Genomic DNA, 26221 nt, shown 5'->3' with positions numbered 1-26221 from the left:
CTGAGAAAAACATTGGAGCATGACTCGCTGCTGAGAGAAAAATACTCTAAAAAGCTCTAAAGAGATATCTACTTTTGTCGGGGGGGGGGGGCAGGTATTTTGTTAGATCTTAAAGGTGTTGTGTGTGTGTGTGGGTGCTGAATGCTTACGACATGAAGAGGATAGCGTCAGTAGGACTAGTTTCTCTCTCTCTCACATACGTCAAAACAAGATGCTTGTGATTGTGAACATGAGTTCCAGCAAGAGATTTGAACAAAGATTTTTGATTACAGCAACAGGGTAAAAAAACAAAACATCAATATTGGTGTAGTTTTAACCCGTAACTCCTCTGGGGGTTCTGAAAGACATTCTAGGAAGAATTCACATTAACAGAGATAAAGATCAGGAGACGTAATGAAGAACCACATGTGTAACAGCTGTAACACTTTCAAAATGATTGCAGAAAAAAGGGTGTGTCTATGATAGACCAGTCAGTCAGAGCGAGAGCGGAAGTTCATTGTGTCTTTCGGTGTGTGATTGCTGACTTCCTTACCACGACCCGCCCTCCTCTAATTCACTAGATCACGCACGAAGCCTTTCCCGAGTACAGTCATGGATTAAACTGCCTCCATTTAGTCGATACAAAGGAAATATGAGGACATAGGAAATGAGTGAATGGGTTTGATTAATGACTGGTTTTTATTTATTTATTTAACTTGTATTTTCACTGGTATTGGGGTGGGAAGGGGGAGGGTATAAAGATAAGTAGTAGTAATAAGTAATATTACTATTAATTACTAGTAATATTATTATTAATATTAGTAATAAGTAGTATACATCCATACCTTGGGCCTGTCTCTCATAACATGTGAGTGATACTTGTATACATCCATACCTTGGGCCTGTCTCTCATAACATGTGAGTGATACTTGTATACATCCATACCTTGGGCCTGTCTCTCATAACATGTGAGTGATACTTGTATACATCCATACCTTGGGCCTGTCTCTCATAACATGTGAGTGAACATGTACATCCATACCTTGGGCCTGTCTCTCATAACATGTGAGTGATACTTATATACATCCATACCTTGGGCCTGTCTCTCATAACATGTGAGTGATACTTGTATACATCCATACCTTGGGCCTGTCTCTCATAACATGTGAGTGATACTTGTATACATCCATACCTTGGGCCTGTCTCTCATAACATGTGAGTGATACTTGTATACATCCATACCTTGGGCCTGTCTCTCATAACATGTGAGTGATACTTGTATACATCCATACCTTGGGCCTGTCTCTCATAACATGTGAATGATACTTGTATACATCCATACCTTGGGCCTGTCTCTCATAACATGTGAATGATACTTGTATACATCCATACCTTGGGCCTGTCTCTCATAACATGTGAATGATACTTGTATACATCCATACCTTGGGCCTGTCTCTCATAACATGTGAATGATACTTGTATACATCCATACCTTGGGCCTGTCTCTCATAACATGTGAGTGATACTACTTGTATACATCCATACCTTGGGCCTGTCTCTCATAACATGTGAGTGATACTTGTATACATCCATACCTTGGGCCTGTCTCTCATAACATGTGAGTGATACTTGTATACATCCATACCTTGGGCCTGTCTCTCATAACATGTGAGTGATACTTGTATACATCCATACCTTGGGCCTGTCTCTCATAACATGTGAGTGATACTTGTATACATCCATACCTTGGGCCTGTCTCTCATAACATGTGAGTGATACTTGTATACATCCATACCTTGGGCCTGTCTCTCATAACATGTGAGTGATACTTGTATACATCCATACCTTGGGCCTGTCTCTCATAACATGTGAGTGATACTTGTATACATCCATACCTTGGGCCTGTCTCTCATAACATGTGAGTGATACTTGTATACATCCATGTGAGTGACATACATCCATACCTTGGGCCTGTCTCTCATAACATGTGAGTGATACTTGTATACATCCATACCTTGGGCCTGTCTCTCATAACATGTGAGTGATACTTGTATACATCCATACCTTGGGCCTGTCTCTCATAACATGTGAGTGATACTTGTATACATCCATACCTTGGGCCTGTCTCTCATAACATGTGAGTGATACTTGTATACATCCATACCTTGGGCCTGTCTCTCATAACATGTGAGTGATACTTGTATACATCCATACCTTGGGCCTGTCTCTCATAACATGTGAGTGATACTTGTATACATCCATACCTTGGGCCTGTCTCTCATAACATGTGAGTGATACTTGTATACATCCATACCTTGGGCCTGTCTCTCATAACATGTGAGTGATACTTGTATACATCCATACCTTGGGCCTGTCTCTCATAACATGTGAGTGATACTTGTATACATCCATACCTTGGGCCTGTCTCTCATAACATGTGAGTGTCTCTCATAACATTGTATACATCCATACCTTGGGCCTGTCTCTCATAACATGTGAGTGATACTTGTGATACATCCATACATCCATACCTTGGGCCTGTCTCTCATAACATGTGAATGATACTTGTATACATCCATACCTTGGGCCTGTGAGTGATACTTGTATACATCCATACCTTGGGCCTGTCTCTCATAACATGTGAATGATACTTGTATACATCCATACCTTGGGCCTGTCTCTCATAACATGTGAGTGATACTTGTATACATCCATACCTTGGGCCTGTCTCTCATAACATGTGAGTGATACTTGTATACATCCATACCTTGGGCCTGTCTCTCATAACATGTGAGTGATACTTGTATACATCCATACCTTGGGCCTGTCTCTCATAACATGTGAGTGATACTTGTATACATCCATACCTTGGGCCTGTCTCTCATAACATGTGAGTGATACTTGTATACATCCATACCTTGGGCCTGTCTCTCATAACATGTGAGTGATACTTGTATACATCCATACCTTGGGCCTGTCTCTCATAACATGTGAGTGATACTTGTATACATCCATACCTTGGGCCTGTCTCTCATAACATGTGAGTGATACTTGTATACATCCATACCTTGGGCCTGTCTCTCATAACATGTGAGTGATACTTGTATACATCCATACCTTGGGCCTGTCTCTCATAACATGTGAGTGATACTTGTATACATCCATACCTTGGGCCTGTCTCTCATAACATGTGAGTGATACTTGTATACATCCATACCTTGGGCCTGTCTCTCATAACATGTGAGTGATACTTGTATACATCCATACCTTGGGCCTGTCTCTCATAACATGTGAGTGATACTTGTATACATCCATACCTTGGGCCTGTCTCTCATAACATGTGAGTGATACTTGTATACATCCATACCTTGGGCCTGTCTCTCATAACATGTGAGTGATACTTGTATACATCCATACCTTGGGCCTGTCTCTCATAACATGTGAGTGATACTTGTATACATCCATACCTTGGGCCTGTCTCTCATAACATGTGAGTGATACTTGTATACATCCATACCTTGGGCCTGTCTCTCATAACATGTGAGTGATACTTGTATACATCCATACCTTGGGCCTGTCTCTCATAACATGTGAGTGATACTTGTATACATCCATACCTTGGGCCTGTCTCTCATAACATGTGAGTGATACTTGTATACATCCATACCTTGGGCCTGTCTCTCATAACATGTGAGTGATGATACTTGTATACATCCATACCTTGGGCCTGTCTCTCATAACATGTGAGTGATACTTGTGATAACATTGTATACATCCATACCTTGGGCCTGTCTCTCATAACATGTGAGTGATACTTGTATACATCCATACCTTGGGCCTGTCTCTCATAACATGTGAGTGATACTTGTATACATCCATACCTTGGGCCTGTCTCTCATAACATGTGAGTGATACTTGTATACATCCATACCTTGGGCCTGTCTCTCATAACATGTGAGTGATACTTGTATACATCCATACCTTGGGCCTGTCTCTCATAACATGTGAGTGATACTTGTATACATCCATACCTTGGGCCTGTCTCTCATAACATGTGAGTGATACTTGTATACATCCATACCTTGGGCCTGTCTCTCATAACATGTGAGTGATACTTGTATACATCCATACCTTGGGCCTGTCTCTCATAACATGTGAGTGATACTTGTATACATCCATACCTTGGGCCTGTCTCTCATAACATGTGAGTGATACTTGTATACATCCATACCTTGGGCCTGTCTCTCATAACATGTGAGTGATACTTGTATACATCCATACCTTGGGCCTGTCTCTCATAACATGTGAGTGATACTTGTATACATCCATACCTTGGGCCTGTCTCTCATAACATGTGAGTGATACTTGTATACATCCATACCTTGGGCCTGTCTCTCATAACATGTGAGTGATACTTGTATACATCCATACCTTGGGCCTGTCTCTCATAACATGTGAGTGATACTTGTATACATCCATACCTTGGGCCTGTCTCTCATAACATGTGAGTGATACTTGTATACATCCATACCTTGGGCCTGTCTCTCATAACATGTGTGAGTGATACTTGTATACATCCATACCTTGGGCCTGTCTCTCATAACATGTGTCTCTCAGTGATACTTGTATACATCCATACCTTGGGCCTGTCTCTCATAACATGTGAGTGATACTTGTATACATCCATACCTTGGGCCTGTCTCTCATAACATGTGAGTGATACTTGTATACATCCATACCTTGGGCCTGTCTCTCATAACATGTGAGTGATACTTGTATACATCCATACCTTGGGCCTGTCTCTCATAACATGTGAGTGATACTTGTATACATCCATGGGCCTCTCTCATAACATGTGAGTGATACTTGTATACATCCATACCTTGGGCCTGTCTCTCATAACATGTGAGTGATACTTGTATACATCCATACCTTGGGCCTGTCTCTCATAACATGTGAGTGATACTTGTATACATCCATACCTTGGGCCTGTCTCTAACATAACATGGGCCTGTCTCTCAGTGATACTTGTATACATCCATACCTTGGGCCTGTCTCTCATAACATGTGAGTGATACTTGTACATCCATACATCCATACCTTGGGCCTGTCTCTCATAACATGTGAGTGATACTTGTATACATCCATACCTTGGGCCTGTCTCTCATAACATGTGAGTGATACTTGTATACATCCATACCTTGGGCCTGTCTCTCATAACATGTGAGTGATACTTGTATACATCCATACCTTGGGCCTGTCTCTCATAACATGTGAGTGATACTTGTATACATCCATACCTTGGGCCTGTCTCTCATAACATGTGAGTGATACTTGTATACATCCATACCTTGGGCTTGTCTACATCCATAACATAACATGTGAGTGATACTTGTATACATCCATACCTTGGGCCTGTCTCTCATAACATGTGAGTGATACTTGTATACATCCATACCTTGGGCCTGTCTCTCATAACATGTGAGTGATACTTGTATACATCCATACCTTGGGCCTGTCTCTCATAACATGTGAGTGATACTTGTATACATCCATACCTTGGGCCTGTCTCTCATAACATGTGAGTGATACTTGTATACATCCATACCTTGGGCCTGTCTCTCAACATAACATGTGAGTGATGATACTTGTATACATCCATACCTTGGGCCTGTCTCTCATAACATGTGAGTGATACTTGTATACATCCATACCTTGGGCCTGTCTCTCATAACATGTGAGTGATACTTGTATACATCCATACCTTGGGCCTGTCTCTCATAACATGTGAGTGATACTTGTATACATCCATACCTTGGGCCTGTCTCTCATAACATGTGAGTGATACTTGTATACATCCATACCTTGGGCCTGTCTCTCATAACATGTGAGTGATACTTGTATACATCCATACCTTGGGCCTGTCTCTCATAACATGTGAGTGATACTTGTATACATCCATACCTTGGGCCTGTCTCTCATAACATGTGAGTGATACTTGTATACATCCATACCTTGGGCCTGTCTCTCATAACATGTGAGTGATACTTGTATACATCCATACCTTGGGCCTGTCTCTCATAACATGTGAGTGATACTTGTATACATCCATACCTTGGGCCTGTCTCTCATAACATGTGAGTGATACTTGTATACATCCATACCTTGGGCCTGTCTCTCATAACATGTGAGTGATACTTGTATACATCCATACCTTGGGCCTGTCTCTCATAACATGTGAGTGATACTTGTATACATCCATACCTTGGGCCTGTCTCTCATAACATGTGAGTGATACTTGTATACATCCATACCTTGGGCCTGTCTCTCATAACATGTGATCCATACCTTGGGCCTGATAACTTGATATACATCCATACCTTGGGCCTGTCTCTCATAACATGTGAGTGATACTTGTATACATCCATACCTTGGGCCTGTCTCTCATAACATGTGAGTGATACTTGTATACATCCATACCTTGGGCCTGTCTCTCATAACATGTGAGTGATACTTGTATACATCCATACCTTGGGCCTGTCTCTCATAACATGTGAGTGATACTTGTATACATCCATACCTTGGGCCTGTCTCTCATAACATGTGAGTGATACTTGTATACATCCATACCTTGGGCCTGTCTCTCATAACATGTGAGTGATACTTGTATACATCCATACCTTGGGCCTGTCTCTCATAACATGTGAGTGATACTTGTATACATCCATACCTTGGGCCTGTCTCTCATAACATGTGAGTGATACTTGTATACATCCATACCTTGGGCCTGTCTCTCATAACATGCCATCCATACCTTGGTCTCTCATAACATGTGAATGATACTTGTATACATCCATACCTTGGGCCTGTCTCTCATAACATGTGAGTGATACTTGTATACATCCATACCTTGGGCCTGTCTCTCATAACATGTGAGTGATACTTGTATACATCCATACCTTGGGCCTGTCTCTCATAACATGTGAATGATACTTGTATACATCCATACCTTGGGCCTGTCTCTCATAACATGTGAGTGATACTTGTATACATCCATACCTTGGGCCTGTCTCTCATAACATGTGAGTGATACTTGTATACATCCATACCTTGGGCCTGTCTCTCATAACATGTGAGTGATACTTGTATACATCCATACCTTGGGCCTGTCTCTCATAACATGTGAGTGATACTTGTATACATCCATACCTTGGGCCTGTCTCTCATAACATGTGAGTGATACTTGTATACATCCATACCTTGGGCCTGTCTCTCATAACATGTGAATGATACTTGTATACATCCATACCTTGGGCCTGTCTCTCATAACATGTGAGTGATACTTGTATACATCCATACCTTGGGCCTGTCTCTCATAACATGTGAATGATACTTGTATACATCCATACCTTGGGCCTGTCTCTCATAACATGTGAATGATACTTGTATACATCCATACCTTGGGCCTGTCTCTCATAACATGTGAATGATACTTGTATACATCCATACCTTGGGCCTGTCTCTCATAACATGTGAATGATACTTGTATACATCCATACCTTGGGCCTGTCTCTCATAACATGTGAATGATACTTGTATACATCCATACCTTGGGCCTGTCTCTCATAACATGTGAGTGATACTTGTATACATCCATACCTTGGGCCTGTCTCTCATAACATGTGAATGATACTTGTATACATCCATACCTTGGGCCTGTCTCTCATAACATGTGAATGATACTTGTATACATCCATACCTTGGGCCTGTCTCTCATAACATGTGAATGATACTTGTATACATCCATACCTTGGGCCTGTCTCTCATAACATGTGAATGATACTTGTATACATCCATACCTTGGGCCTGTCTCTCATAACATGTGAATGATACTTGTATACATCCATACCTTGGGCCTGTCTCTCATAACATGTGAGTGATACTTGTATACATCCATACCTTGGGCCTGTCTCTCATAACATGTGAGTGATACTTGTATACATCCATACCTTGGGCCTGTCTCTCATAACATGTGAGTGATACTTGTATACATCCATACCTTGGGCCTGTCTCTCATAACATGTGAGTGATACTTGTATACATCCATACCTTGGGCCTGTCTCTCATAACATGTGAATGATACTTGTATACATCCATACCTTGGGCCTGTCTCTCATAACATGTGAATGATACTTGTATACATCCATACCTTGGGCCTGTCTCTCATAACATGTGAGTGATACTGTAAATTGAATAGGATATGCTGCAGTGACAGAGATGTGAGATAAATAGGCTGAGGCATAGTGGTCAAGTATAGCATAATTAACCTCGTCGTGATCATGGTACAGATCTCTAAAGACATTCTGATCACACCTGTCAGTTAAGACCATTAAAGACCTCCCTGAGCTTGGAACCTTTCACTTCCAGATCACCACAACTCCTCCTGATGTCTTCCCAACATGTTACTATTTTCCCCTATGAATGAAAACTCATTCTCTACAGTGTGACCAGACTGTATGGTCTGTACTCATTCTCTACAGTGTGACCAGACTGTGTGGTCTGTGCTCATTCTCTACAGTGTGACCAGACTGTGTGGTCTGTACTCATTCTCTACAGTGTGACCAGACTGTGTGGTCTGTACTCATTCTCTACAGTGTGACCAGACTGTGTGGTCTGTACTCATTCTCTACAGTGTGACCAGACTGTGTGGTCTGTACTCATTCTCTACAGTGTGACCAGACTGTGTGGTCTGTACTCATTCTCTACAGTGTGACCAGACTGTGTGGTCTGTACTCATTCTCTACAGTGTGACCAGACTGTGTGCTCTGTACTCATTCTCTACAGTGTGACTAGACTGTGTGGTCTGTACTCATTCTCTACAGTGTGACCAGACTGTGTGCTCTGTACTCATTCTCTACAGTGTGACCAGACTGTGTGGTCTGTACTCATTCTCTACAGTGTGACCAGACTGTGTGGTCTGTACTCATTCTCTAGTGTGACCAGACTGTGTGGTCTGTACTCATTCTCTACAGTGTGACCAGACTGTGTGGTCTGTACTCATTCTCTACAGTGTGACCAGACTGTGTGGTCTGTACTCATTCTCTACAGTGTGACCAGACTGTGTGGTCTGTACTCATTCTCTACAGTGTGACCAGACTGTGTGGTCTGTACTCATCCTCTACAGTGTGACCAGACTGTGTGGTCTGTACTCATCCTCTACAGTGTGACCAGACTGTGTGGTCTGTACTCATTCTCTACAGTGTGACCAGACTGTGTGGTCTGTACTCATTCTCTACAGTGTGACCAGACTGTGTGGTCTGTACTCATTCTCTACAGTGTGACCAGACTGTGTGGTCTGTACTCATTCTCTACAGTGTGACCAGACTGTGTGGTCTGTACTCATCCTCTACAGTGTGACCAGACTGTGTAGTCTGTACTCATTCTCTACAGTGTGACCAGACTGTGTGGTCTGTACTCATTCTCTACAGTGTGACCAGACTGTGTGGTCTGTACTCATTCTCTACAGTGTGACCAGACTGTGTGGTCTGTACTCATTCTCTACAGTGTGACCAGACTGTGTGGTCTGTACTCATTCTCTACAGTGTGACCAGACTGTATGCTCTGTACTCATTCTCTACAGTGTGACCAGACTGTGTGGTCTGTACCTTAAAAAGCCAAGTTTAGCATCAGAGTAGAGTACGATCGTGGGGGTATATGAATAATTTAATATAACATCGCTTTGCTCTTAAAAACGGGAGTCTTCTCACCACAGCACCACTCCTGTTCCCTGTTATAGCTGTCTGTGGTCTGTGGCCTTACTATGTCCATTATTGCCCAGAACAGTAGACCTAGTCTAAAGGTTTCTGCTTTCAAATGTAGCACATATCAGCAGCCTCATGCCTCACCATTTTATTGAGCATCTTTCTTCTTTAGTTCAAAAGTTAGACATATATATTTTACAATAACTTTTTCTGTATGAGGGTAAAGATGACAAAATAATCTAATTGAATATTTCCTCCCATAGAGAAATTTTCTTCACAACGAAATACAAGTGGATCATCTATTCAACACATGACATAAATCGCTTTTAGAGTCAGATACAGACCTCAACATTCTGCAGGTGCACAGACTAAAAAGCACGATACTCTGGCAATGTTGCTGGCAATGAGATGACAAAAATCCTGCCATTTTTATTTCAGGATTGTTTCATGCAAAAGATTTAGCTTATATATTGTTGCAATCTTATCGAAAATGTCCCAGACTGTACTCTCCAGCTGTTTCAGTAGCCTTCATTTACGTGAGCAGTCCCGAGGGATCGAAGTGATAAGCAAGTCCTTCATAATAAAAACACAAGATTGCATCTAGTTAGAGCATTGTCAGACATTTAGCTAAACCCTAATTAGCTCCAAATGCTGTATGCTGTTGCATGCATCACGACAGAGCATCCTGTGATGCAGAAGAGAATATATACATCTTCTGATTGACATAGTTGCTCATGTAAAACGGGTTAAAAAAAAGTGGAAAGCAAATTGATTGCCAACGCGGTTTAAGCAGAATACGTTCCAGAAATATCAGCCGTTGAGGCAGCAACATCTATATTTGGGCACGGAAGTAGAGGTCACCGCGCAGCGTTCCGTTGCCCAGTGAGAAAAAAAACAACGGATAAGCACGCACTGACGTCAGAGCGCTCTGACGTTGAGTCGACCTTGGCAACAGAGCGATGGAACATTAAACAGACAAGGCATGGAGATCCTGGAGAGGAGGAGACTGGCCAATCCCGCAGAGCCTGGTTCCTCTAGGTTTCTTCTTCCTCGCCACGGCGCTTCTACAGCTGTATTGCTTGCCGTTTGGAGTTTTAGGTTGGGTTTCTGTATAGCACTTTGTCATCTGCTGATGTAAAAAGGGCTTTCTTTATAAAAATAATTTTATGGTCCAATTTTAGACAATTGTGTAAATGCCCCTATAGAACACTTATTCAATATACTATATAAAGTATTTCAGTGCAAATTGTGTGTTTATTTAGACAAAGGGGGAAGAAGCAAAGAGATCTTTTTAAATATTTCATTTCCTTTTATTTGTTAGGTTTACAAAGGTTGTTTGCTTTGTAGTTCATTTAAATAAATAAAAAATACATGTAATAAATTAAATACTAACGTTTTCACAGAAAACTCTCATACTAAGATATAGACCACTCAGACCATAGTTAGAGAAGCTCATCATGTTTTTTTTATATATACACCACAAACAAGTTCACATTCCATCAACCAGAAAACAAACTGGTCAAGATAACTATATTGCGCTAAAGAACAAGTCAACAACTTTGTTATCTCGAGCCATAAAATCAATATACGGTTTGTAAACCCAAACTATTATGTGTTATAAGTTAAACATGCTTTAACTTGCTACAGTTGAATGAGGCAAGTAATAACCAATTAAATTCAAGACAACTTGGTAAACAAATCAAATGCGTCGCTTCCTGGTTGTGTGTCCAAGTCCATAGCCCTGCGATCATTCTGCACATCTAACACTGTACATGAAGTGCCAAATGTGCTCTAGAGGAAGTTGTGTTGTGTGGAAGAGGGAGAGGTCCCCAAGTGCACTGCGTTTGACCAGAGCCCGAAGCAGTGCACTATATAGAGAGCCATTTGGGTAACTCAACTTGAAGTTCTCCTCACAGGGCTAGGAGGGTAGGGGAGCTGAGGGAATCAGAGGACTGGTCATTGCTAGTGCTGCCTCTCCGGTGGGCTACACCACAGGTAGGGAAAGCCTCAGCCTCTGGGTAGGTAAAGACAAATGAAGACTTATAGGTAGTGCAGGTTGGGGTGCAGGTGACCACAGGGGTGCACAGGGGCTCAAAGTCATTATTGGCTGTACTGTAGAGAGGCTCCCAGTCCTGGGTGTACAGGGAGCTGGTCAGATCGACCTCGGGCACCGACCGGGCAGTCTCCATCTCCGTCTTGACGAGGAGAGACAGGGACTCCAGGCAGGCTGTGTCCAGGTCGGCCATCTTGACATCAGAGACGGAGGTATTGGACAGGAATGGACTGCTGGAGAACATGGAGGCAGAGGTTGAGAGGGTGGAGGTGGACTGGATGGAGGCGAGGGGAGTGGCGGAGCTGGATACCATGCGCTGTGGTGGGGACAGCTGGATGGAGACCCCATGGGAGGGAGAGATGGAGGGGAAAGTCATGTCCATATCAGAAGGGATCTTGCAGATGGGCTGGTGTGCTGCCAGGATAAACTCTAATTTCTCCTTCTCTTTGAGCAGGTTGGCGATGTCGTTCTGGAGAGCGGACTTCTCGTCCTCCAGCTCGTCGGTTTCACCCTGCAGAGTGTCGGTGAGTTCCTTCCTCCTGTTGCGGCATTTAGCTGCTGCCTGCTTGTTCCTCTCTCTACGGACTCGCTTCTTCTCCTCCTCCTCAGGCGAAAGCTATAGAAGAAAAAAGACAGAAAATTAAGTCCCTGTAGTTCTCCAATTTAATGCAAATGTCATCATTAAACGCTACATGCACGGTTTTCCACATTCAAAACGAAAGCAGTGTACATACATTGTTGCAACACTATAGTCCCATAGACCAGCTTTAAGATCAGTTAGGAGAATTACCTGTTCCATTTTGCCTCTGCGCCCAGAGCTGTGGCCCTTGTTCCTCATGGCTCTAGTGTAGGTTGGGGGGCTGGCACTGTAGGGATGGGCTCTGTAAGAAGGTGCCACAGAGGATAGCGGCTGGACCAACCACTGCAGGTCTGGGCTGGCAGAGATGGCGGTAACAGTAGGGATGAAGGACGGACCACTGGACACTGAATTCAGGTCTGTGAAGTCCTGTTGCAGAAGGAGGGTAAATCAGTCAGTACAGTAGAATGTATATAGACAAAGAGGGTCAGCTACTAAGGAGGGTGGGTGGTACTGCTGCTGAAGCAATGCACCAGCATCATTTCACTCATGCATATGAATTGAGTCAGTTGGTTGGTCGGTCTATTAAAAGCCATAGTGTTTATAAATATCCCTAGTGATGTAGGCTATGACGCTTAACTTCTCTGGAGTTTCCTCGCTGCTTGTTAAATTAATACAGGAGCGTGTAGCCGGTGCTCTGTTGCAGAGCATAACAGTGATACTTTAGAAGCGTCGAGCTTTATATGCGTCAACATCTACTATGCACATTCATGCATTGTTATAACATGTTAAAGTGTAAGATACGATTTGATAAAGGTTTAGCTGCATACGGTATCACTGGAATTGCATGGTTTATAAGCCATCATTACTGCGTGGTTATTACACTTATAAAACAGTTATTTAATGTAATTGTAAAAAGGCAATACGCCACATTGACTGATGTATATACCTGAGATTGGGGAGAGCCCATGCTGGAGTAGGATCCCTCAGGAGAGTTGAAGTAAACCAGCTTGTCGCCGGATGGAGAAGCTGTACTACAGCGAGAAGAAGAGTCACAGTCGGTGTTGAAAGCGGAGTACATCGTTTCAGGAGATCACGAAGAAACTCGATAAAATTCCAAATCAAGTGAAACGAAAGTAAGCCTCGGCTAAAGCTGTCAAAGTCAAGTGATCCTTTTAGCTGATGTCTCTTTCGTTTGTTACAGTGTCTCTCTTCTGCTGCGGAAAGTTTGACTACCTACTTTGACAGTTCGCATGGTTTTATAGGCTTGCAGACCGTCTGGCGAGGAAATAATCGTGACGTAAAATTGGGACGTACCTTCCTTGAATGGGTGAGGAGCACAACATAACAACGGTTTATGAAAAAACTAAACACAAATGATGAGACTTGTAACACATTTTTAACTATCGAATAAATTCATTTTGTGCTTAAAAGTGCTTTTATTGTGTGTTTATTGGCAACAAAAAATTGTTTAAAAAAAGTTAGAACTTCAAAGTTCCCTTTCTCAAAAAATGGAACGTTCCAGAAGGAGATCCCGTCAACGTAATTTACCTTATATGGTGCATCCTGTTAAATGGGCGGGCCCTGCTGGGAAACGCAGAACTATTGAAGATGGGAAGGTTGAAGACGATGAAGTAATTCCATACAGAAGCGTCCGAAAAGAAACCAATTCATAGGACCAGCTCCATTGATAACGACTTGCGCCGTTGCTAAATTGCAAAGAGTTCTGGGATATTATAATCCTCCTGTTTTAATGAACCTGTATATTTTGAACCTAGACAGGAACATGACGTTAAGGAAAGACAAAAGAGAACTAACTGGCTGTTGTGAAAACTGGAATATGGGATACTAAATGGTCAGCTATGGCAGAATATAACAAAGTAAAGCTATTTATGGTTAACATTATGTATAGTTACTTTCAACAACAATGCAATAGTTTATATAGGATTCCTTCTGTAGCTCAGTTAGTAGAGCATGGCGCTTGTAACGCCAGGGTAGTGGGTTCGATCCCCGGGACCACACATACGTAGAATGTATGCACGCATGACTGTAAGTCGCTTTGGATAAAAGCGTCTGCTAAATGGCATATATTACATATATATTATTTAATGCTGTGTTATTTGTATTTTACCAGAGGACCTATATTGTCCCATGGTAATGATGTGGAATATAGGTTAATTCTCCTATGCAGGTTAGTTTCACAGCCTACAGGCCCTACGCCTATTTTAAATACCAATGTGGTGCACACCCTAGTCCTAATCTAGACCCCAGAATAATTGATGATAAGGGATATATGGCAGGTAGCCTAGTGGTAAGAGCTTTGGGACAGTAACCGAAAGGTTGCTCGATTGATTCACTGAGCTGATGTAACAGTATAACTTTAGACTGTCCCCTCGTCCATACCCAGGCGCGAACCAGGGACCCTCTGCACACATCAACAACAGTCACCCTCGAAGCATCGTTACCCATCGCTCCACAAAAGCTGCGGCCCTTGCAGAGCAAGGGGAACTACTACTTCAAGGTCTCAGAGCAAGTGACATCACCGATTGAAAAGCTATTTAGCGCGCACCGCTAACTAAGCTAGCCGTTTTACATCCGCTACACTGACAAGGTAAAAATCTGTCGTTCTGCCTCTGAACAAGGCAGTTAACGCACTGTTCCTCATCATTGTAAATAATAATTTGTTCTTGACTGGCTTGCCTAGTTAAAGAAAGTTTTAATTATATATATATATATATATATATATATATATATATATATATATATATATATATATATATATATATATATACGCAACTTCCCTATTTACTGAAGAAAATATTGAACAACTTGACATTGGGTAGAATTTAGGAGGGTCCCGATGCCTATGTAGTATTTAACATTACATGTAATTCCAGTTAGGTCCTTGAAAATATGTTAAAGTTCTTCACGAGTGTAAACTGATTAAACAATGTACAGGTGTTACTAATACCTGAAAAACTGATCAATTACGTGTAATGCATATAGAATAGGTCTATAGAAATACGGGCATTCTAGAACTATTGCACAAATCACAAAACAGAGATCAATAATAATACCATGCAGCTGCTGTAACTGAGGCCAACAACATGTACTTTGGCCCGAGGCAATGTTTGTACCTGTCGGTTCCAGGTGAGGTAATGCGAGGGCATGGCAGCAAGTGAAGCAACAAGTCGGTCAGGAAATACTTTTCCATTGTTGTGGTCGAGTGCAGTCGTCTTACGTCGCATTAGATAGTCATAACGAAGGTGTTCCCTATGAGTGCTTTATATGCAGTAGCCTCGTAGTGACTGTCGGGATCCCTGTTCTTCAGAACTACTAGAATTTCTATTAGGACGGCATGTGGTGAGACGATGTGTATCTCATCGGCTCAAAACACGCAGAAGTAAATAAATGTACCAATGTAGACAGCTGAGCCTTTTAATATGGACTTAATTATTATTATTTTTTTTTTTGGGGGGGGGTATGATTATAAATCCTGGATAGGCATGAATGTAGCTAAAGAACATCTCGAACTATTATTCATAGGCCTAAAGCAGAATAGAAGCAAAACAATAGTTTGTTTTGCTTCTATTCTGCTTTTAATAAACATGTTTAGATGTGGATGGAAAACGTCACTCTAATAGACCAGTAGTCTACAAAAGGGTCCCCCCCCCACGCATTTAAATATGCCCTATAAGCGTCCTCTCCGCGGGACTATAAACTTGGTGCTTGGCGGTGTTTCACCAGCTCGTGTTTTGTTGAACAAGTCTGCGTTGTCCGGGTAACGCTCCACCCCTTCGCATCAGTGACGCTCTGGCTTTGCACAGCAGTCTTTCAGAGCGGAGCAAATGGAAAGGAAGGCATAGTTAGTTGACAACTGTTTATTTAGGTAGCCAGAGTGGTTGGCAAGACTCAATATAGGCCTACACAACATCGGACTACAGGGCTTGCGTTAATGCAATGTTTATTTTGAGTGGATTTCAGATGTTATGCATTTACTGTCAATTGCAGTTTATTTAGGCTGTATTGCCAGTCATTGTATAGGCCTAAATACAATGTATGTTGTCAAGGTTTTACACAAGCGGAGCCTACTTTATAGTCACTCAGACAGCTTTATGAAATTGTTATACACATCAGAGCATGCTCCTTTTAGGCCACGGGATCTTATGCTTGAGTTATAGGCTATAATGGAAGAATGAAATGTTTATGCATTGGTTCTGAGTATTCAAGTGTTATTGAGTCTTTATCAGAATGAACCTTCCCATAAATGCAACTTAAAGTCATCGGGAAAACTAAGTCCTTTGAAGTGTTGCTTCTTTTCAACAGTGCACAAAAAGTTGCCTATTCAGACTTCTCTCCCATCAACAGGTCGGCTAAACGTTGTGATCTGTCACTCGGTTTCCCAAAATCCCAGTGATGTCATCTATTGATCCCTAATAAGTTCTAGATCTAAATATAGCGTTCCAAAGTTCCAAAGCATTTCCCACATTCACGCTTGAGTGACCCCAGTGAAAACATGTATTTGTCCTGAACTTAGGGCAGGGGTCTATAATTGTCTGAAGCTCATATCTCAGTCCCTAAACCGACCAGCGATCTGGTGACAGAATGAAAGAGAGTGCAGACCACCCTAATGAACTACCAGTAAATATAGAGGGGGCGTGGTTGCCGGGAAGCGATAGGCAGACCCTCATTCACAGGGAGGCCCCCGTCTGTCTGTCTCTTTATTCTGTTCTCACGTTCCATCGTTCCATGGTTCTATCGCCCCGGGTCACTACTTGAGGGGAATTGTGAGGTCATCCGAAATCAAATAAAAAATAGCTGTCCGTAATATTTACTGAAGTACCTGTTTAGAAAAAGACCATTCATGTGCAAGAAAAGGAAAAATAACTGCGTCCCAAATGTCTCCCTATTCCCTAGTGCTGCACTACTATCCTAGGGTGCCATTTGGGACGTAATCCAGGACACGCTGCCTCCAACTCCTTGATAATAATAGTCTCCGGCAGCTGTCACGAAATTTCAAGAATACGATTTAATCATTATTATAAGAATATGTTATACAACGTTATGACGCCTCTATTTATAGAATGAATAACGGACACGGGTTCATTTCAAGGCATAATTTCTTTGTTTTCTCTCTAGGCTATGCTACAGTGTTTGAATGGTCGAATTTTAGCCCCTCACTCAAATATGACGCAACGTGTGAACCGGAAACTCCACATATGGTCCTAATGGTGTCCTCTCTGATTGGCTATCTGTCTGCAGCGTAAAGTCTGTTGCTGGAGCTATAGTTCAAATTCGGGGCCATGCATTAATAATTATCACAGCTAAAATCTCACAACTAGAGAGGTGTCTCTGTAGCAGGTTTGTAAAGGTACAAAACCTCAAACCAAACCTTTTTCAATGTATGTTATAACAGGAATAACACTTTATTAATTTTCTGTTTAAAAAACATATTTTTTTAAACGTATTTTTCTTTTTCCCCTTTATTTAACCAGGCAAGTCAGTTAAGAACAAATTCTTATTTTCAATGACGGCCTAGGAACAGTGGGTTAACTGCCTGTTCAGGGGGCAGAACGACAGATTTGCACCTTGTTACCTGAGTGGATGCAGAAAACATCTGCTATTCTATTCAGATACATCCACAATTGTACTGATGTTATTGAATGATTACAACAAAGAACACAGGTTATCAAATATTATAATACTAGGTTGTGTGGATACGGAAGCCAACAGAGGATTGCTGTGTTTTGGACAACATTGTAGGTCAGTGCTGTAGCCAGTGGTTCTCAAACCACTCTTCGGGGAACCCCAGATGTTTTGTTTTGTCCCTGAAATATCTCACCTGATTCATATAATCTATGGCTTGATGATTAGTTGACTAGTTGACTCAGGTGTGCTAGTTCTGGAATAGATCACAAACAAGGAAACGGCTGGGGTCCCTGAGGAGAGGTTTGGAATGGTTGGGGGTTCCTAAGGAGAGGTTTGGAACGGCTGGGGTCCCCGAGGAGAGGTTTGGAACGGCTGGGGTTCCTAAGGAGAGGTTTTGGAACGGCTGGGGTCCCTGAGGAGAGGTTTGGAACGGCTGGGGTTCCTAAGGAGAGGTTTGGAACGGCTGGGGTCCCTGAGGGGAGGTTTGGAACGGCTGGGGTTCCTAAGGAGAGGTTTGGAACAGCTGGGGTTCCTGAGGAGAGGTTTGGAACGGCTGGGGTTCCTAAGGAGAGGTTTGGAACGGCTGGGGTCCCTGAGGAGAGGTTTGGAACGGCTGGGGTTCCTAAGGAGAGGTTTGGAACGGCTGGGGTTCCTAAGGAGAGGTTTGGAACGGCTGGGGTTCCTAAGGAGAGGTTTGGAACGGCTGGGGTCCTTGAGGGGAGGTTTGGAACGGCTGGGGTTCCTAAGGAGAGGTTTGGAACGGCTGGGGTCCCTGAGGAGAGGTTTGGAATGGCTGGGGGTTCCTAAGGAGAGGTTTGGAATGGCTGGGGGTTCCTAAGGAGAGGTTTGGAACGGCTGGGATTCCTAAGGAGAGGTTTGGAACGGCTGGGGTCCCTGAGGAGAGGTTTGGAATGGCTGGGGGTTCCTAAGGAGAGGTTTGGAATGGCTGGGGTTCCTAAGGAGAGGTTTGGAATGGCTGGGGTCCCTGAGGAGAGGTTTGGAATGGCTGGGGGTTCCTAAGGAGAGGTTTGGAACGGCTGGGGTCCCTGAGGGGAGGTTTGAGAAACACTGCTGTAGTCTATAGGAAATACAATAATAATAATAATAATATATGCCATTTAGCAGACTGCTGTAGTCTATAGGAAATACAAGATTGGCAAATGATTTTCAAAGCTATTTCAGTATAGGCTATATATAGCGTGGTACATACAGTATATGTTCTGTGCATTATCTAAAACCATGTGTGTATTATGTAACAATGTTTTTACAAAGGGAACAGGTTATAACGTGTGTAATGCAAACTGCTGCACAGGATATAGGCTATGATGTGACGTAGTTCATTCACACGTTGGTGGTTACAATGTAGGCATCAATTTCTTGAAGAGGGCCTCAACATACAAACAATGTGGTCATATTTGAGCGGTACAATTAATCTAAAATACATTGAGACTGTCATCATCTCAGTTTAAAATGTGTGTGGGTAATATTGCAGCTCCGTTGCTAAAACAAGCCTGTTTATTCTCGCCTATAACACCCTACCCTCTTTGTGGAATGGTACCGTCTCTCCACACATATTTCATTAATACAATTCAAGCTCCCAATAAAAGGAGGCGCGCTCCACTATCTGCAGCTACTACCATTCACTTGAAAGCGGTGAAAGTAATGCACAGAGGTGACAACAGCAGGACAGTATATTATAGAATACGATAATTTAATAGGGATAGTGATTTATTTTGTAAAGTTTTATTGTTAGTACATTTTGTTGATAAGGCATCATCATGTATCCGGACTCGATCCCAGACTACGATGACTCCTCGAGCTCGTCTATCAGCAGCAGCAGCAGCAGCAGTACGAGCAGCACCTGCGCAGCATCGCCTACCGGAGATATCCCCCAGTGTAGCCAGCGATCTCCAGATTCACACAGGAACAAATCATCAATGGACAGCAACATGTCGCAGGTATTTTTTTTAGGATCTTATTAGAAACAAAAGGAAAACATTTGAATGTAATTGTCGTTGGCATTTTTGAAAATATTCATTATGTTTGTGTTGCATTGAGTTTGTGGCTAAATCAATCATTTATTAACAAAAAATAATAATAATTGCACATTAGGCCTAACTAATAAGACACGGTGATTCTAGCCAACGAGATCGCGAACCGCTCCTGTGAAATGTAGCATTGTCAGCTCCATTACCTATTACATATTCAGATGTTTATGGCATGTTGAACATGTCTTTATTTGGTAGGTAGATAGGTAGGTAGGTACCGTACAGTCCAAGCCTACATGGCACCGTCAGACTGTTGACTGATTACCTTCAAATTCCTGACATTCCTAGCGTGGTATAGAAGGTCCATGTTGACCAAATTATAATTTAAGACTTGACTGATGCCATCATGCCAATAGATCATGATGGTGATGATGGTGATGATGATGATGATTGGTGTAGCTATTTTTGGCATCATGAGATGGACTGTCATTGATTAATTATGTGTGACGTCGGAAACCATTTAAAATGCTAATAAAAAAATTATTCTAGATGTTGTAAATTAGTACAGACTTATCTTTGTAGATACTCCATAAATAGTGCTATAAATTTCATGCCAATAACCAAATCATTGATGCACATCACACCCCTTTTTGGAAAGGTCAACCTTGCACATCATTGGATTCAATTGATTTGATTCAATAAATTCAACATTCCTTGTATTGTTTTTGCAGGATGTCTGCGGAGAAACAGACTCTCCATGGCAGTCTCCCTTTGTTCCAACGGTGACTGCAATCTCAACCTCCCTGGATCTGCACTGGATGTTCCAACAGACCACCGTCATCACATCAGCATCAGTCTCCTCCTCCTCCTCCTCCTCCTCCTCCTCCTCCTCCTCCTCCTCCTCCTCCTCCTCCTCCTCCTCCTCCTCCTCCTCCTCCTCCTCCTCCTCCTCCTCCTCTTCCTCTTCCTCCTCCAGTGGACGTGCAAAGCTTAGCAGAGCGCATGGCGCAACCCAGTTGTCTTCCAGAGTGGAAGGCAGCAAGAATGGGAAAAAACAGGCAAGCCTTGTTAAATATCAAGGAGAATTTTGATACATCTTTTTTTTTTTTAATAATCTTGAATGTCTGATGTGCGTGTGTGCACGTGACCTACCAGGTAGACTGTGCCAATGTTGTAGCATTTTACACACGTCTCAGTGATTGATTGAGTCTAGAGCCTCTCACCACGCATTACATTTGTATCCTAGCCAAGGAGAGTCTACATTCTTTAACAATGGCATATTTTCTGACACTGCATTGAAGGATGTGTAGGCTTCTTTCCTCTTTTTTTTTAGGGCTAACCTTTGCCAAATGTTGAATTAGCCAAGTGATGAGATGGCAAGATTCCTCATGCAGGTCAGGATTTGCATTGACAGGGTTCTCATTTGTTGAGACTGATCTAGCCTTCATCAGAAGAGGACGAGAGGAGAAATATCAGGAGAGAGAGGAATAAAGTCGCAGCGGCCAAGTGTCGTAACAGACGGAGGGAGCTCACCGACACCCTGCAAGCCGTAAGTGCATCTTGGTTTCATCTGGAGAAAAAAAAACCCTACTGTTATGTCTTTATGGAGATGCTTAGCAGAATGGATTTTACCCAAAGTGATTGAGGCTCTCCATACTTCGTACTAGACCAGATATATTTTTTTAATTGTCATTTCATAAATGTGTTAATTGATTGATGTGTGGTTCTCCCCTTATATAGGAAACTGATCAGCTTGAGGGGGACAAAGAGGCCTTGCAGACAGAGATAGCCCACCTCCTGAAAGAGAAAGAGAGACTGGAACAGATCCTATCCACCCACCAACCAGCCTGCAAACTAGCCGTCGCTGAGGACGATGTCGAAAATGAGATCGACGATGACATTGAAGGCATTCTACAAGACGCCACAGATTCTGCCCAGCTGCTCTCCATCTTGGAGAATGCAGACAAACTCCAACTCCCAGAAGGCAATGCGACAGTAGTGACTGTGTCCAAGGGCCCCTTGTTCCAAGAAATGGACACCGTCCCCGTCCCAAGCATCTCCATCTCAGCCTCGGCAATCTTGGGTAACTCCAACATCCTACTGTGCTCCATTGCTGAGGAAGAACCCATGGAGGATCTAGACCTCGACCAGGGTGACCTACAGGACCTGGTCCCCAGTCTGGAACTCAACATGGCTGTGGCCCCTGAGACCGCCCCGTCTGTTCCCGACATCGACCTCCTCGGGGGCCCCTTCTGCCTCTCAGACTGGGAGACCCTGTACAAGTCTGTGGCTAATGATCTGGAGCCCCTCTGCACTGCCACAATGATGTCTTCCACTGACAGTCCTACATGTAGCAGTTATTACCGCTCTGTGTTTTCGTTCAATTACTCCGAGATAGATCATGTGGCTGAGGAGAAGGGGTGTTGTGAGAGCTCCGAGGGTCTCAAAGGAGTTGTTAGCGGTAGATCTGATTTGCTTAACGGTCGTCTCAATTCTCCCACTCTGTTGGCCTTGTGAATCTGTTATGAACTGGTTGGAGAAATAGGGCCAGTTCCCCACACACAGAATAAGCCTAGTCTTATTAAAACCTAATAATAGCATATTCAATAATGATTCTCCATTGAAAGTGCTCTCCTAGTCCAGGACTAGGACTAGATCTGTGTCTGGGAAACTGGTCCATGAGGTTGATATTGAATCAATAAGCTATGGTCTATTTATCTATTTATCTATCTATCCCCTGATGTTTTGTTAACCTTTAACACCAAATTAAATGGTTACTGTGACTGTAACAGTGTTAACTTCTTCCAGATATATTGGTGCACCTGTGAGGGCTGTTCACTCTCTTGAGTAGTGGTGGAAAAAGTACCCAATTGACATGGGTGGGTCTTATAGCTCAGTTGGTAGAGCATGGCGCTTGTAACGCCAGGGTAGTGGGTTCGATTCCCGGGACCACCCATACGTAGAATGTATGCACACATGACTGTAAGTCGCTTTGGATAAAAGCCTCTGCTAAATGGCATATAAGTTAAAGTAAAGATACTTTCATAGAACATAATAGAGTCAAGTAAACGTGAAAGTCAACCAGTAAAATACTACTTGTGTAAAAATCTAAAAGTATTAGGTTTTTAAATATACTTAAGTATTCAAAGTAAATGTAATTGCTAAAAATATACTTAAGTATCAAAAGTAAAAGTATAAATAATTACTTATATTAAGCAAACCAGATGGCACAATTTTTAAAATTTTAATTTATGGATAGCCAGGGACACACTCCCAACACTCAGGCATCATTTACAAACCAAGCGTTTGTGTTTAGTGAGTCAGCCAGATCAGAGGCAGTTGAGATGACCAGGGATGTTATCTTCATAAGTGTGTGAATTGGACCATTTTCCTGTCCTGCTAAGCATTAAATATGTAGCTAGTACTTTTGGGTGTCAGGGGAAATGTATGTAGTAAACTCACTTTTTTTTTTTATATAGTGAAGTTTAAAAGTAGTCAGAAATATAAATAGTAAAGTACAGATACCTCCAAAAAAAGTACTTAAGTAGTACTTTAAAGTATTTTTTACTTAAGTACTTCACACCACTGCTCTTGAGAGAGATACATGTGTATATTGTTGGTATTGTATCAAAATTAAATGCATGAAAAATCATACCATTCAAAATGGTGCTACATTTTTGTGTTTCATCCTTAAATATATATGTGAAACTAGACTGTGGTTTGTGTGGATGCCGTTATCAGATTGTGTCTGAACAGGTGAAATTACAGTTTAAGTAATGTGGACATTATTTTACTGTAAGGTGAGATTTCTTTCAGGTTTTCGCTGAAAACACAGTGCCATGTATTTTATTAAACATGTATTTTATGACATAGCTTATTTTTTTTTACATTCAAAGTGTTGACTAACTCTTGGTCAAATGCAAAAAAATAAAAAATAAATAGAACACAAGACAAATAAAAATATACCCATTGACAAATCTTAGTTGTTGACTGTTTTAATGGAATACATTGCATTCTCATATATAGGCTGTTGTTCAGGTCTGTATAGGCCTATAATGATATTTCTGTCAGAATAGGTCATATAAGCTACTTCTTATGAAAACCTACAGCTATGTCAAATACTCTTTCCATAATTAATTGTAATATTGGAACTATATAAATTCATCAATGATAACATGTATTTTTAAACAACGAGATCATGTAAATGATTCATTATCGTTAATCTCTTGCCAATATTCTCCCTGTCAAGGCAATTTCAGATAAGCACACAGCACAGAGTGTACGGTTGCAGTATTTTTACATCACGACGTGTTTACGCTGCACACGATTGCGTTGCACTTCCATGTCCATATTTGGAGAGTTCAGACGTTTTGTCTCCATGGAGATGTTTTGGCAGTGTCGGGTTTCTCTCTGGAAGATTTTCCCGGAAAAAAAAGACAAAGCAGGGCAGGCAGAGCGAGTGGAGGGAGAACCCGAGAGAACCGTTGTTATCAGGAAACACACAGTCCTTCACAGGAATTCCCATGTAATAGAGTGCTGTGGAATTCATTTTACATTGCCTGTAGCTGTACGTGTTTATGCTGGCTTTAGTTTTATGATTAGCTTGTCTGCCTGCTCCTACCCATGAAAAAATAGAATTGCATTTTCTATTCTGTTCTAGAATTGCCTCTTCTTGCCCTGCAACCTAATACAGACAGTGCCAGACAGACAACTAAACATATGTTTCTTCTTAAATAAAAACGAATGCACATTTCTGTCTAATATATATCACTTCTTCTTCTTCAACCGAAATAAATTACATTGCATGTTATACATTATGTTTAGTGCTGCTCATCATTGACTGACTGACAGTGTCAAAGCCACAAGATAGTGAAGCCATATTGAAGAAAGTGTCTTCATGTGTTGGGCCTATGTTATATAGTTAGGAAAAAGCATCCGTATTTATATCTCAGAGCTAAATGGTATTTGTGCCAGAAGACTGTCATCTGGGCATGAAATTCTGCTGAGCTGAGCAATTATGCAATAGAGTGAAAATACTTCATCTTTATTCACAGTCTCTGATGCCCATTCCAGTCCCTATCATCTCTCTGTGGCCTTCATCTTTATTCACAGTCTCTGATGCCCATTCCAGTCCCTATCGTCTCTCTGTGGCCTTCATCTTTATTCACAGTCTCTGATGCCCATTCCAGTCCCTATCATCTCTCTGTGGCCTTCATCTTTATTCACAGTCTCTGATGCCCATTCCAGTCACTAACATCTCCCTGATGTGCACGAGGTTGGCTGTATGCCATAACATAGTGTGTATGTGTGTGTTTGTGTGTGCATTTTCTGATTCAGTTAGCTTCAAATAAGAGCACTAGAAGGAGCTATGAAGAGGATTCTGTTTTACCACTAATATTTTCTTAATGTAAGTAGTCCTACTACTGGGTTACTACAGGGGAATTATACTATAGTAGCCCACCTACATGGTCAACCTAACTCTACTGTACAAATTACCCCACAGACAGTTACCGGGGCAACCACCACACCCAAACACACAGTCTTTCCGTTATAGGAGTGGAGTGAGGCTTAGTGGAAAAGTTTCCACAGGTTGGGAGGGGGCTACTGACAGGTTTGGGACGGGGCCTCAGATTGGCCTCTGCCTGGGGCCTTCCGAATCACCAACTCCACCCCCCTGGACACAGCCCTGGACACAGCCCTGGACACAGCCCTGGATACAGCCCTGGACACAGCCCTGGACACAGCCCTGGACACAGCCCTGGATATATCCCTGGATACAGCCCTGGACACAGCCCTGGACACAGCCCTGGATATATCCCTGGATACAGCCCTGGACACAGCCCTGGACACAGCCCTGGATATATCCCTGGACACAGCCCTGGACACAGCCCTGGACACAGCCCCGGACACAGCCCTGGACACAGCCCTGGATATATCCCTGGACACAGCCCTGGACACAGCCCTGGACACAGCCCCGGACACAGCCCTGGACACAGCCCTGGATACAGCCCTGGATATATCCCACATTATTATTTATTATAATTATTAAACTGTCATGAAGCAGTGACTTCATTTTTTTTACTGGGCATAAATGTCTATATTAAATTAGTATTATATGGAACCCTTGGTAGGAAGGTACGCATGGGGCATTTTACACCACCACAGCCAGTCAACTGTGTTTACATTTGGCGGGTCATGAAGCGGCTGCACTTGG

General features: G+C 42.4%; 3 protein-coding genes across 3 annotated transcripts; 1 reads left to right on the top strand and 2 right to left on the bottom strand.

Moving 5' to 3' along the window:
- Positions 1-11025: 11025 nt before the first annotated feature.
- On the bottom strand, positions 11026-13615 carry LOC123995453 (proto-oncogene c-Fos-like). The gene is made up of 3 exons (XM_046299081.1): positions 13320-13615; positions 12584-12799; positions 11026-12409 (listed from the first exon to the last, which is right to left on the bottom strand). Exons 1-3 carry the CDS (start codon positions 13449-13451, stop codon positions 11651-11653), a joined length of 1107 nt encoding a protein of 368 aa, XP_046155037.1. The 5' UTR covers positions 13452-13615; the 3' UTR covers positions 11026-11650.
- Positions 13616-18400: 4785 nt separating this feature from the next.
- On the bottom strand, positions 18401-19592 carry LOC123995578 (salivary glue protein Sgs-3-like). The gene is made up of 2 exons (XM_046299209.1): positions 19559-19592; positions 18401-18822 (listed from the first exon to the last, which is right to left on the bottom strand). The coding sequence occupies exons 1-2, from the start codon at positions 19590-19592 to the stop codon at positions 18401-18403; spliced, it is 456 nt and encodes a 151-aa protein (XP_046155165.1).
- On the top strand, positions 19306-23211 carry LOC123995451 (proto-oncogene c-Fos-like). Its single transcript, XM_046299079.1, has 4 exons — positions 19306-19977; positions 20739-21065; positions 21449-21556; positions 21748-23211. Exons 1-4 carry the CDS (start codon positions 19798-19800, stop codon positions 22522-22524), a joined length of 1392 nt encoding a protein of 463 aa, XP_046155035.1. The 5' UTR covers positions 19306-19797; the 3' UTR covers positions 22525-23211.
- Positions 23212-26221: the final 3010 nt, after the last annotated feature.

The sequence above is a fragment of the Oncorhynchus gorbuscha genome, linkage group LG14, assembly GCF_021184085.1.
Source record: "Oncorhynchus gorbuscha isolate QuinsamMale2020 ecotype Even-year linkage group LG14, OgorEven_v1.0, whole genome shotgun sequence".
Taxonomy (NCBI): Eukaryota; Metazoa; Chordata; class Actinopteri; order Salmoniformes; family Salmonidae; genus Oncorhynchus; species Oncorhynchus gorbuscha.
The sequence above is the reverse complement of the archived record's forward strand: the minus strand, read 5'-3'. Positions and strand labels throughout refer to the sequence as shown.